This window comes from Choloepus didactylus, chromosome 3, assembly GCF_015220235.1.
Source record: "Choloepus didactylus isolate mChoDid1 chromosome 3, mChoDid1.pri, whole genome shotgun sequence".
Lineage (NCBI taxonomy): Eukaryota > Metazoa > Chordata > Mammalia > Pilosa > Megalonychidae > Choloepus > Choloepus didactylus.
The window spans coordinates 211,153,796-211,168,938 of record NC_051309.1 but is presented as its reverse complement, the minus strand read 5'-3'; the positions used below and the strand labels follow the sequence as shown (position 1 = coordinate 211,168,938).

The 15,143-nt window shown below is 37.8% G+C and overlaps 1 protein-coding gene across 4 annotated transcripts in view; it reads right to left on the bottom strand.

Annotated features, from left to right (window-relative positions):
* DLC1 (DLC1 Rho GTPase activating protein) overlaps positions 1-15,143 on the bottom strand; it is a 438,081-nt gene that overhangs the window by 182,825 nt on the left and 240,113 nt on the right. For all 4 annotated transcript variants that reach the window (XM_037831250.1, XM_037831254.1, XM_037831255.1 and 1 more), the window contains exon 5: positions 9,222-9,255. In XM_037831250.1, the coding sequence (XP_037687178.1) occupies positions 9,222-9,255 (34 nt within the window). The remainder of the gene's footprint in view (positions 1-9,221; positions 9,256-15,143) is intronic.

Below are 15,143 nucleotides of genomic sequence, written 5' to 3'. Positions count from 1 at the left end.
CCACTACATAGCACATAGTTAAGACCTTGGGTTCTGGTCTGCATTGCTTGTGCTTGAATCCTGCCTCGGCCTATTCCTAGCTCTGTGACTTCAGGTATCTTATGAAACCACTTTGAGGCTCAGGTTCCTCATCCTATAATGCAGAAAAAATAACATCTACTCTACAGGGTTATTAAAAGGATTAAATGAGTTCATGTCTATAAAGTGCTTAGAAAAGTGCAGGCACATATGAAATCCTTGCTATTATTATCCATTCATGCATTCTTCCAAAAGACATGAAATCAAATACCTGCTATGAAGCTGACATTACGAAAGTGCAGAGAAAATGTCTGCTTTCCAAAGGAGAGGCTAAGTCTACTAATAATTGTGCCTAAGAGTCTCTCCCAGAGAACCTCTTTTGTTGCTCAGATGTCGCCTCTCTCTCTAAGCCCACTTGGCAGGTGAACTCACTGCCCTCCTCCTACTTGGGACATGACACCCAGGGGTGTAAATCTTCCTGGCAACATGGGACATGACTCCCAGGGATAAGCCTGGACCCAGCATCGTGGCATTGAGAAAATCTTGACCAAAAGGGGGAAGCAAAATGAAACAAAATAAAGTTTCAGTGGCTGAGATTTCAAATGGAGTTGAGAAGTCACTCTGGAGGGCATTCTTATGCACTGCATAGATATCCCTTTTTAGTTTTTACTGTATTGGAACAGCTAGAAGGAAATACCCAAAACCGTCAAACTGATTCTGTACATGGTGTAGAATCAAACTGCCTTGATTCTACACCATGTACACCATGGATGATTGTATGGTATGTGAATATATCTCAATAAAACTGATTTTTTTTTTTTTTTAAATCTGCTTTCCAGAAAATCACAGCACAATAGGGAAAACATTTAGATAAATCTGTCTCAGAAGACCATAGACTTTAAAAGGAAAGGAAGTTTGCAATCACAGTTGGAAACCACAACCAAACAACAAAGGTAGGGAAACTGAAGGAGTGATTAACTGTCCTCTTACCCTCCATTTTTCTGTTTCCATAAATTGATAGAAAAGTCTCAATTTAAGATTTGTATTAATAAGTTGATAACTAGCAATTGAGGGTTACTGGCAGGTGTTTTCTGGGGAATCTCAATGGTTTTCTTTCCGGGAAATCTTAAAAGAAAAAAAAAAAAACCCATTGTAGTGGGAGAGTGAGGGGTTTTTGAGGACCATTTTGCTTAAGCAGCACTGTAAGAACTCTTTGAGACCCGTCCTAAGTGATTACAGCAGTCAGGACAAAATAGCTCCCTAAATCCATGATTCACTATTCTCCTGAAAGAGCCAAACTGTCTTTCACACAGTCTGAAAGCAACAAGATAGGTACTAGCCTTTTCTTTGACATTGGTTAACTTGTTGTGGTTGTTACTAATAGCCTTGGACTTCCCACTTAGATAAACCCTATTTCAAAATCATGTCTTAATTCTACAATAGAAATGTCCATGGATCCATCTGGAATAAATTGTTCTCAAACTCTTACATATAAAAAAACAAAGTTTTTCAAACCAGTGGAGAGTCAAAAGAGAAGAAAAAAAATATCTTGCTGGCAGAATTGTAGGACATTTAATATTTAGGTCAAAATGATCTCTTGTTACATGTAACTTTCCAAAGTTAATGCTTATCTCCAAAGAAACTAGAATCAATGTACAATTATCTTGTAGTTACATATTGTATATATATTCACATTATTAATCAAAGTAACTGAACTGAAAATTTGTGCTGTACTTTGTAAAGGTAAATATTTGAAGTCATCTAAAAAATGATCAGATACATTTTTCAAACTAAATGGAAGTTCTTCTATTGCTTTCTAAATAAAACTGAAAGAGGCCCTTTGAATAAATTGTCTTTCTTCACGGAAACTTGAAAATGATTAATTTATCTTTTCTACCTGTAAAAGGTCAATGTCAATTAATATATTGAAATGCAAAACAGTCTCATTAGCCCATGTTGGTAGTTCAAATCATACTGCTTATAGCCATTCTTTTCAGTGTTAAGGAAGGAGCAAAATGTACACCAGACTTTTTGGGGGAAGACAGTTCAAGCTCATCAAATATTGTGGAAAGTACTGGTAGTTAATACACTGGAGAGGAACTGAATACTTGCATGGGTTGTTTGATTGATTTCAAAATATATTTCCTAAATACCTGCTCTGTGCAAGACACCTCACTAGGTGTGGAAAGACAAAGATGAATGGGTGGTTTTATACTGCAAGGAGCTCACAGCCTAGTCTGGAAGATAATTTATGAACAGAAATGCATCATAGGAATCACTAAATGCCATAAAAAAGATGCTAATGGATTGCCGCTTTCTGCTGTGGAGACGTGGAAAGACCACTCCAAGTGTAGTGGGTAACATTTAAATTGGAACTAGTTATAATTGGCATTATCACTTACCCATGTTGCTTAAAATATAATTGAGAAGAGAAAGAAGTTTGATTGGTTTTTATGATATAGTTGATTTGTTTTCCCTGCTTGGTAACAACTAAAATACCAATAGGAAACTAAGAAACATTTAGAAAATTGTCTGTATTAAAAGAAAATCCTATGAATTCAAGATCTTTGGCATTTAAGAATAGCTTATTTACGTTTTTCATGAATTCCTTGATACCTGAAGGCTAATATATTTCCTCTCAACAGCCCAGCCAACCACAATCAACTTTTCATGGGTTAGTTTACATTAGGCTTCAGAAAAATTGAGTGGGTATGTGTGGGCATACCCTAAATTCCTTCCTCATAAAAAAGCAGGCAAGCAGAGACCATGGTACTTAAAAAAGTGAACATACTCATATAAAGCCATTAGTATAAAAATAATGAAATCCATTTTCTGGGAGTGAAAAGGAGTGAAGAATTTGGAATGTTGGCCAAATCCCAGCCTGGGCCAGATAAAGACAATTTTCATTACCTGCCGAACCCTGTAAAACAGCTGGTGGGAGTGTGGGGGGCTGTCTTGGCAGTTTCAGAAAGAACCTCAATTAGGATAGAATGGTAAGATTCTACATTTGGCTTTGGGATTACACATGTACAGAGTAAAGCATTTTCTGACTTTTAAAAATCTCCTTCATTCATTCATCAAACACCAAGAAACTACAGTATTGTGAGGCATTGGGAGTACAAAGGTGAATGAAATCAAATCCTGGTCCCGAAGGTGCTCTCATCTAGTGGGTGAGACAGCAATATAACCCATTTGATCTGTTCTGTAACAGACATAAAATAGTCCATTTTATGGAGGACTCTGAAACAGAGTGGTCCTATTTTTGTTTTTTCATCAAATGCCTTTGGATCTGTAGATATTAGAACATGGCTTGTGGTGAAATTGATTGCTTGGATATTCTTTGAATAGAAGCAATGATTATCAGACTGGAAAAAAGAAATGTCTTTCTATTTCAGTATTTTTCTTTTCTTTTCTTTTTTGTCATCTGTATTTCCCTTCTCAGTGATCAAAGGCAGCCAAGAAAATTAATATCAAAAGGTACAAAGTCTGGGCTTTGTTATTCAGTGGTTACAAAGAGCTTGGAATGAAATTATGAAAACCTCCATTTTTCCCCTCACACATTTTGCACAAAGAAGTGTTTGATTTCTATTTTCTGCCTTACTACTAGCCATAACACTAAGTTTGGAGAGACTGTGACTCTGTTATTTGCTTCTGAAAGCTATCTTTCACAAGTGTTTCAGGCTATAATTATTCATTACCTTGATTTTAAACATTTTCTGGTCAGCCAAATAACCTCAAGGCAGGAGAACCAAACATTCTAAGAAAAATGACAAAGGAACGCAACCCAAGTCAGATTCTAGACTATCTTTCTCAATGACACCCTTTATACATTTGTAAGTGATAGATTCCCCAAATAACACCATTAATTAATTATGTGGCTAAGATATTTGGGATTTGCAGGGGTGATAGACGTAATGGAGGGAGTCGGGGGAAAAAAGTTAAATAAAAAGTTTTCGAACCATGTTAACTTTAAACCATTAAGATTGAAGCTAAAGCATCTTTGTACTTATAATTTACTGATTAACATATTTACAGAACACCTACTATGTGCTAATAGTTGTTTTAATCACAGGGGACACAAAGGCAACGTTTTTGACCTAGAAAAGCTGGCCTAGAGATGAGAAACACAGCTAAGCAAGGTAATAAGAACTGTAATAGGAAATATATAGTTTTTTTTAGGAGCATAGAATAATCAATGCCTAAGAAGGTGACATCACTGCTGGATCTAATAAAACATGAAGGAATTTTCAAAGCAGTGGAGGAAAAGCCTTTTTTTGGCTAATGAAAATGACCTATTTTCCAAGGACTCCCATGTAGCCTGACAAAATTCTTGAGGTGTTCTGCGATTTAATTTTATAGCGAGAGACGGTGGGCTCCACGCTACTACTCAAATATCTCGGACAGTCACATTTTAGTGACAAAAATGCAGTAACTTCCTCAGTTATATTCTTCTATTCATTAACAAACACATTCCAAATCATAAGAGTAGCTATTTTTTCCCCCATGGAATTAAAGAAAGCTATTTTCATTTAGAATGAAGAAAAACAAGGTCCATATATATATGTATGTATATATATATATGGACCTTATATATATGTATATATATATATATATATATAAATATATATATATATATATATTTTTTTTTTCTGAATAAGCCATCCTTTTCTCTACCTAGCTTACTCTATCTCGATTGAGCTATATCTATCTATCTATCTATCTATCTATCTATCTATCAAAAGGAAGTTGCATGCTAAGTTCTTGGTAGAAGTAGAAAGTTACTGAGTTGGAATGGGTTCTTTGGCATAGTATGTTGGCTATTTGACCAAAAATTAAAAATAGAGGGAAGATACTGGTACACATACAGCAAGGGTCCTAGCAGGAAACAGATGGGGCATTGGGTAATTTGAGGGGAGTTTACTAACAGGACGAATTATAAAGGTTTAGTGAAATTGCAAGGGATGGATAGTACAGTTACAACCTCTAAGCCTGATTTGGCAAGAGGACAGAACAGTTGTCAAAATCTGGACCTTTGTGTGGAAACGGCTACCTGAGTGAAGTCAGTGGAGACCCCTCAGGAGGTAGCTGGGGGAATGAACTACCCAAACTCACTGTCTGACTACCCACCTTCCCCCTGCCTCTTGTGCAGCTCACTGGTGGAAAGGGGAAGACAAAAAGGAGGGAAGATCCTTGATTTAATCCAGGCAGGTCAGCTTCCTAAGACAGAAGTAGGTGGAGGGTGGGGGTGAGGGGCAAACTGCAGATACACAGCACAATGAATTCTACTGCATCCAGATTACAAAATAGTCAGGTACGTCAAGCAGGGACATGTGAACTTTAGCCCGTGGACAACAGTGAGACCAAGAAAATGTTAAAGCACAAATTGACATGCTCAGATTATGCTTTTCAAAGATAACGCTGGTGACAGTGTGGCGAGGGTTGCCGGAGAAGTGATAGGTTCAGGCAGGAAAGCCAGTTTTGGAAGCCGTTGCAAAAATCCAGTGGAAAATGAAGCCCTGAATTAAAGCTAAGGCAGTGGAGTGGACGAAGATGATGAAAAGATAGCGTTGACAAGATATTGTGCAGGAGGTGAGAGTGTGGGAGCAGCAGGATAACCCAGGCTACTGGCTGGGTCACAGGGTAGATGGGATTCACCTACTCCAAGGACTAGCAATACAGGGGAATAATGGAATCACAGGAAAATGGGATGCAGATTATACATTTCTCAAGGACTAATCTTTGGGGAAAATCGAAGCATATCGGTTCACAAGTGATGAGTCCAACCGAATAAAGACAAGGATTTGTAATGAGAGGGTAAAATGTGGCCAACTCTGCATATACTGTGATAACCGTTGTCTGAATGAACTCACTCAGATGCCTTATGGAGAAAGAGACCTCTTTGTTCCCGGTGGACAGCTGCTGAGCTGCTAACTGGTGCCCCGGGGGAGCCTTTAAGGACTCCTGGAACAGATACCCGCAGCAGAGACACAGTTAGTGTCTACTTGGCCCGTACACATAGTGGGTTCTAAACACAACTAATTATCATAAAAAAAAAGCTCCTATTTTCCAGGGCCTCCTTTGTGCCAAGCATTGTTGCCTTACAACGACGACATGGCAGTTTCTTTATTTATATTCTAGGAATGAGGGAGAAGGAGGAAGTTAAGCAAGACGCTCAAGGCCACACAGATAGGAAGCAGATGTTCTGCAGAAGATATCTATGGCATTGAGACTTCTCTTTAGGGGCACTCAGATTCTAGTGACACAATGAAATTTATACAAAATGATTACGTCTTGGATACCATTACACATATTGGTATTTTTGTGATTCATTCTGATTTTTTTTTTTTTTTAACAAATTGGTTGCATGTTATTTCACATTCTAAAAATGCACAATTCTGATGTAAAAGTTCCTGAAAACAATATGTGAATTTGATTCTTTTTCTTGAGGTTTTCTGAATGAGCTGGGTTAAGAAATTCTCATTTGAGAAGAGGGCATGGAGGGTGCTGACCGGATGGGATATTCTCAACTAGAGTTTGGGATCCTTCAGGGCACAGACCATTCCTTATTCATAATTGCTTCCTTGGTAGAACCTAATATGATGCCTTCTATATGGTGCTATTCAATAAATATTTGTAGAACAAATGAACCAAGAGCTCTTTCAAAATTGTTTCCACTTGGAATTTTTTTGTCATCAGCAGATAGGAGAAAGCACCAGAATTGATCCCACCAGGCTGTATTTGCATAAAAACATGGATCGGAATAGAAGACAGCCACTTAAAGAACACACAGGGACAACCACCTAACTGCAGTGCAAGAATTATTAATGGAATGGGCCTTAAATGATTTTGTGTAGAGCTTCAGAAAGGCTGGCAGAATTAGTTCCAGTTGGCTTATATGAGAGGTCACATAGATTAAAAATAGACTGTCTTAATAAGGAACAATAGGCCACATTCACTTAGCAAGACAGAAAGAAATGACAGGCCTTAGGGGTGGATATGAAGTTTAATCCTATTTAAGAGCTTAATTAACCCCCAGAAGACTGAGCTTGTCCTCTGCCTTCAAGATCTTCCTTCTGTCTAGAGCAAGTTTAAAAATAGAGACTCATAAAGATCAGTATAAAGAAATTCACATTTGTATATAGAACAATCAAAATATTTTAAATAGGAGTTTGGAAATACAAGACAAGAGTTAGACTGCTAAAAAACTGTTCTTGTCCTTTACACCTTTCAAAATAAATCACACCATGTTTTGAATTGTCAAATCTGTTACCATTATTAATAAAATATTCAACGTGAGCATTTGTCTTGACATAAAGTTACTGACTTTTATGACAAAGTCATTTCTTTTCTTATATTTTTATTTTCAAACAGAGTTCTACTTCCTCCTAAACATATCCACAAATTCGCAAGAAACCTGAACCAAAATCCATTTTGGAATAAAATTCCAACCACTATAATGTTTTAATATACGGGAGAAGCCAGGTTCTGCTCAAGCATCTGAGGTGGGATGTGGCACCCAGGACCCCAAAGCCTGGATATGTCCTATTTCCAGTTGATGGTCATCTCACAGGACCTCTGTGAATTGAATCTATCAACTCTTTTAATTTGTGCCCCAGCAACATAGAAGTGACCCAAAGAGATTCTTAAAGGGTGACATTTAATTTCATGTTTTTGCTGTTGTGAAGGAAAATTTCCAGGATTATGATTAAAGTGCTGTTTGCATTATATTTATGCTTTTTGTTTAATCAGATCTTTGCTTTTCTAATAATATTTTAAAAATACTCGAGAAGCTTGATACAGTGAAATGCTTCTCTGAGGGAAGATTTAAATGGCAGAGGAAAAAGTTAACTTTGCCCCTCTTTTCTCTCAACCAATGACATTTCCATTTTCCCCTCCCAAGAACTCATATCCTGACTTTCTCCTTGGGATATGAAAGAACTTTCTGATATTCTGGAAGGTGACAATGTGTTCTGTTCTATACTTTGTTTAATTGCAGCTAATCTTGAGAATCACAGAGAGCGTCACACCCCAAGATAAACGACGGCTTTTGCTAACTTTGTTTTTCTTTGTGATGCATCTGCTCATCGTTAACCATTTGTTTCTTGTCCTAACTAGTTAACAGAATCCATTTAACAGTCTGGAGCTTTGGGATTGTAATATGAATTTGATTAACAGATATTATTAATGCATATAATGTTAGTGCCTCATTAAACTGAGCTTGTTTTGCTCTTGAATTGCTATTTGATGTAGGTTCAATAGTTTCCTTCTATCCTGAAAGGATACTTTTCAACATATTAGACTGCAGGAACCACAAACAGCCTAAACTTGAGAAAGTTTAGCTCACGCAAGCATACAAACTATGGAAACTTTTCTGTGAAAACTACCTGGTGGCAAAAAATAAGGTCACTGAAATATTATAAAGATCACATCAGATAAACTCTATTGCATTTAGGTAAAGTCACCTGAAGTCGTCTTATCTTCTCTTAGATAATCACAAAACCACAAATGGCTAAGAACTAAATGATGTGCTTCTAGCTTGGAAGCACATTTTTAATCTCTGGTGTTTTGTGTTTATTATAAAAAAAATTAAAATATTAAGACAGATAAAAAGATTTAACAAAGCTCACAATTCCACCAACCCCAGTCCAGTTTTTCATATGCCATGTTTCTCATCAGTCATTATCCATTTTCCCATAATACTATTAATATTCATAGCACAAAACAGAGAAATATTACAATTTTAACCCAGTACAATTATTCATATTGCTTCATAGTTATATTTTTGATCATATAGCATAAGCTTTAAAAATAAAGACCACATCTTTTTTCTGTGACTACTGCATAAGCACTTCTGATTAAAAAATAAATCATAGTCATAATTAACAACTGGTTTCCAGAGACCATTCCCCAGTACATTGATCAATATCTCAGTATTTTCATTAAGAAAAAAATTGTGGCTGCAGGTACAAGTAAGGCCACAAGAAGCACACATCTTAATTTAACACAATGTAATATTTATGTTAAAACATTACATGGATTTTCTTATATTTTTAGCAGAACATTTATTTCTCAGGGATTCAGCAATAACATTTGTTGAACGATCTATTAGATTTATACATTCTAGATAACGAAATGTCTATTTTAAGATGAAATTTTATTCTAAAATATATAGGAGGGAAAACATAACGAAAATGTCAACTTACCAGCCTTTTCCTTTTCTGCAATACCTGGAATAGCCTGAAAAGAGAAGAAAAGCCAAAAAATTGTGGTATTAGCAGAAAGAAACATTAAATAACATCATTAGGAAAAAAACAACCTACCATTACTGGAGCAAACATTAAATACAACCTGATAAAAGAAAAATGAGAATGTGGATTTACCAGAAAAGCTACCAAATAGATCCTTCTATGATAATCGCAAGCTATAACATTAATTGTTTTCTTTTCTGAAGACAGACTCAAACCAAAATATACCTAGATTACTCTTAAAAAATGTTGGCAGTAAATGAGATTAAAACGGCTCTTTGAATTTGAGAGGTATTTTTGTAGTCGATTTCTTTGCCCTATTGTGGGGAAAGAGAAAACGTAAAATTGGTCAGTTTCTGGACATTTGAAATCTCTGTCCTGTCCCCTGTTTGCTGTGTGTACTTGCATGAGCTACCTTACCTCTCAAGCCTCAGATTCCTCCTTTGTAAAACGGAGATAACCACACCTACTTCACAGGATTGCCGAGGAGAGCGAAATGTAATAACCATTATAGAGCATAAAAGGCCCTCAGGCAAAGATTGCTGTTATTATCATTTATCATTATGGACATTGGTCCAGGTCTGTTAATTAATTGATATTAAAGATTTAGAAGCTTATTTTCCAGGATCTATCACTAACATTATTTTTAAAATAGAGTTCTAAATGAGATGCTTTCAAAAGACTTAAAACTTAACTGTCTGGTTCTACTGTTTGTAGATACCCTAAAACAAATTAAGGAAGTTGTATTTCTGGTTCCCATTCACTTTAGCTATTCATGTATAAAATACAGTTTTACATATATATAAATACAGCATGGGGGTGTTCACTTATACCGGAAGCTTTGTGGACTTTCTTGGACCCATGTGGCTTTGACATCTTTTATTCCATAACCATTGATCTACACGGTAAGCCTGAAAGTAACATCTCTCCCCTCCTCAGGGGACAATGTCAGCAGAGCTGGGATGAGAAAAGCATTTTCGGGTAGGTAAGAGTGTGGATGTGTGTGTGTGTGTGTGAACAGGCCCACATGCACCTGCATTGTAGATCAGCATTAAAAAATGGCATCGGTATTACTTTCTAGTATTAATCATATCAGTATTAATTTCTAGTGTCAGAAATTAAAATGTAAAGATGCCAATATCTTTTTTTAACAATTCAATTTTATTGACATATACAATGGACAATCAGTTGTTCACAGTACCAGTATATAGTTGTGCATTCATCACCAAAATCAATTTTTGAACATTTTCATTATCACACCCAAAAAAGAATAAGAATAAAAGTTAAAGCAAAAAAGAACACCCAAAACATCACATACCTCCCATCCCTCCCTATTATTCATTTACTTTTTGTCCTCATTTTTCTCCTCATCTGTCCTTACACTGGATAAAGGGAGTGGGAGTCACAAAGTTTTCACAATCACATGGTCACACAGTGTAAACTAAACTACACAGTTATACAATCTTCAAGAATCAAGGCTACTGGGTTGCAGTTCAACAGTTTCAGGTATTTCCTTCTAGCTATTCCAATGCACTAAAAACTAAAAAGGGATATCTATATAATGCATAAGTATAACCTCCAGAATAACCTCTCGATTCCATTTGAAATCTCTCAGCACTGAAACTTTGTTTTGTTTCATTTCTCTTCCCTCTTTTGGTCCAAAAAGGCTTTCTGAATCCTATAATGCCAGGTTCAGGCTCATCCCCAGGAGTCTTATTCCACATTGCCAGGAAGATTTCCACCCCTGGGAGTCAGGTCCCATGCAGCAGGGAGGGCAGTGAGTTCACCTGCCCAGTGGGGGCTTAGAGAAGATGCGGATATCTTTGCAAGGTATCAACGACTGCTGAGATCATCACTTCTGGACTTTAGAGGACTTGGAGATTGACATGATTATGCAAATAATTACAGCAAAGGTCTTTCTATGGATAAAAAATAGAGGGAACTTTCTTTGGGCATGGGTTATCTATTTTGAAAGTATATTTTTGTCTTCATCTCAGTGCAAATTTGGTTGTTCAACTCTCATTCTTTGAGTGTGAAAATAGACTCTGTATCCTGCAAAACATGCAACCAAGGAGAAAATACTAGGTTAGCAAATGGCAGAATGGAGGAATCATGCCCAGGAACCAGGGCGCCAGAGGGACGGCGTAGGTTTCAAGCATTTCCCTCCACATCCTTCCATTTACAGCAGGGCCATCTGACTTTTCTTTCTACCTCAGGAAGAACTTCTCTGATTCTATATCACAGGAAAGCTGTTTCCTTCCCTTTCAAGGAAGTTATCCTACAATTTTTGGTGATGTTTGTTTATTTAGTATGCATTGTGTTTTGAAAAGCTCTTTTAAAAAAAATAAATCCCGTCATGTGTTATATTTTAAGCCTAGTCCCTGGATTTAAGGAGACCAGAGCTTTAAATGAAATTTTCTCTTTTGCGAGAGGAAAACAACAACAAAAAGGCCCTTTCATTGATGAGATTGTAAAACTCAGGTTGGTGACAGGGAATTAAGGATGTTCATAAAGAAAGTTTCTCAGTATAAAAATAGCCAACACTTAACTGTAGTAGGTGCATGACAGTTTTAAGCTTTCACCTGCATAAACTCAGTAGGTCTTTAGAACAACCTCTTGAAGTTCTGGAGAGTAAAGTAATTTTTGCACATGATTACAGTCAGTAATGGAAACCAGGACACAACCAATGGCATGCTGGCCTCTGAGCTCCTACCTACCAGAACATTTTGAAATGAAGGAGGAGCAAAGTTTGCAAGGTCCCATGATACAACAGTGACTGTATTAGTTAGGGTTCTCTAGGGAAACAGAATCAACAAGAGATATCTATAAAGATAAGATTTATAAAAGTGTCTCACACAACTGTGGGTATGCATGAGTCCAAATTCTGTAGGGCAGGCAGCAGACTGGCAACTCCAATGAAGATGTTCGATAAACTCCTCAGGAAACGTTTTGCTGGTCAGCCGAAGAAGAAGTGAAGGTCCTCTGTCTGGCTCCCTTAAAAGTCTTCAACCGATTGGATTAAATCCAGCTGACTGCATTCTCTCTTTGTGGAAGACACACCCTTCGTTGACATCATCAGTCACAGCTGCAGCCAACTGACTGATGATTTAACAAACCAGCCTTCTGGTTTATCAAGCAGCCACAAATGTCCTCGCAGCAACGATTAGGCCAGTGCCTGCTTGACCAGACACCTGGCTACCACCACCTGGTCAAGTTGGCACACGAACCCAACCATCACAGTGACTTAGGTCACAAAATATCTGTACCCAGCTATCTGCACAGGACACTTAGAAATTATCTAATTAAACACCCTCTTTTTACAGGTAAGACATCTGAAACACAGACAAATCATAATCCGACCAGCTCAGGCCTTTCCCACAGTTTATTGTATTTGACTACAGCATGTATAAATAAATATTTAACAAAAATGATAATCAGTGGGTTGGGCTTTGAAGCAAAAGTATATTAGCCTTTGTCCTAGTTTGCTAATGCTGCAGAATGCAAAACACCAGAGATGGATAGGCTTTTATAAAACAGGGGTTTATTTCACTACACAGTTACAGTCTTAAGGCCACAAAGCATCCAAGGTAACACCTCAGCAATTGGGTACCTTCACCGGAGGATGGCCAGTGGCATCTGGAAAACCTCTGCTAGCTGGGAAGGCAGCCGGTGTCTGCTCCAAAGCTCCGGCCTCAAAACGGCTTTCCCCCAGGATGTTCCTCTCTAGCAAGCTTGCTCCTCTTCAAAACATCACTCCCAGCTGCACTCTCTGAGTTTTCTCTTGCTGAGTCAGCTCATTTATATAGCTCCACTGATCAAGGCCCACCCCGAATGGGTGGGGCCATGCCTCCATGGGAACATCTCATCAAAATGATCATTACCCACAGCTGAGTGGGGCACATTCCAAGCAAATCTAACCAGCACCAAAAATGTCTGCCCCACAAGACCACAAAGATAATGGCATTTGGGGGACACAATACATTCAAACCGGCACAGCCTTCCTCTTGCCAGGGCTGATGAATCATGTAGTCAGGGCCAAATACTTCAGAATCCCACCTCATTTAGCCACACGGCTTGCTTCCATTAAATAGCTGCAATGACCATATTAAAATGTGGAGGCAGGACTTTCAAAATTTAATGGGCCTAGAATTTTATAATTGCCCTTTAAAAGTAAAACTAGATGGTAAAAACAGCTGAATATTCCTCAGCTAATTTATCTTTGAACTTTAGGGAGAATTGACTCTCTAGTAAATGGTTTATGAATATGTTCATTAAATTTGTGAAATTCCCCAGGGATGAAAGGCTTTAAAGGAATTTCAAAATGTTGACACTTGATTTTCAATTAATCAGTTATTCACTGATCCTAACTACATGCCTGTTCTGGTTTGCTAATGCTGCCATTATGCAAAATACCAGAAATGGATTGGCTTTTATAAAGGGGGTTTATTTGGTTACAAACTTACAGTCTGAAGGCCATGAAAATGTCCAAATTAAGGCATCGACACAAGTATACCTTCACAGAAGGAAGACCAATGGCATCCGGAAAACTGTTAGCTGGGAAGGCACGTGGCTAGTGTCTGCTGATCCTAGGTTGTGTTCTAGCTCCTCTCTTAGCTTCTGTGCATTCTTCAAAATGTTGCTCTTGGAGTGTTTTGTCCTCTCTTAGCTTCTCCAGAGCAAACTGTCAGTAAAAGTCTGCTTTCAATGGCTGTCTCCAAAATGTCTCTCTTGGCTGTAGCACTAAGTTCCTTCTGTTGTCAGCTCTTTTATATGGCTCCAGTGATTTACTTAAGACCCACCCTGAATGGGTGGGGTAACACCTCCATGGAAATTATCCAATCACAGGTCTTGCCCGTAGTTGATTGAGTCACATCTCCATGGGAACACTCAATTAAAGGATTCCAACCTAATCAACATCGATACGTCTGCCCCCCACAAGATTGCATCAAAGAACATGGCATTTTGGGGGACATAATACATCCAAACCAGCACAATGCTTAACATCATCTCAGATACAAAAATCCCTAGTAAGGTTTCCTTCTTCATGGAATTCACAATATAATTGAAGAAGATAAATGAGAAGACAAAGGACACATGGCAAATGCTAAACGACAATGATCAGCATTATTGCTAGAGCAGGATTAAGAGGTGTGGGAAGGCAATAGATAATTAGATCTGCCCCGATAGAAACAGAATGGCTTTCTTGGGCACTGACACTTTGGGAAGGAGATGTTGCTCAGGAAAGTCTTCTTGTCCCTCACTTCTGAGAAGAGGCATGGCTAGATTTGGGACCAATTAGTGTTCTATCAGAGACGCTCTTTTGAGTCCCCACTTCCTGTTGTGGTTGATTTCCGTCTATTCACATATCCCGAGATCCCATGGTGTTGTATTCATTTTGGGGCTTGGAGAGAAAGATTCCATGCAAATGGCTGCATAGCCTGATACAGAGTAGGTGTTCATCAAAGGTCTGTGGAATTAAAATCCAAATGCATATTTGTGTCTACTGTTTAAATAACAAGTATTACTGCTGCTTATAAGAAAGCTCCCATAAAAAGCAAATTTTTGAATTCATTAGGGGCTTTTGCTAATAGCTGCCATATGTTTCATTTGAACTGCATCCCCAGGAAGTGATTTAGCATTTCTGGCAATAAAGCAATTAAATAGGATCTTACTGCTGGCCATATGGATTCACTGTAACTTCATATTTTCTTCTCTCATTTCTTAATGGAACAAAGGAAAGTCTACTAATAACTTCCAAATGACAGGAAGAAAAATCATTCATAGTCTTTGTTATTCTTCTCTGTGATATTAAATAGGATAAGTCTTTTCTAATAGCTCACAACCACTCCTGTTCCCCATTCCATATCCTGACCCTCCTAC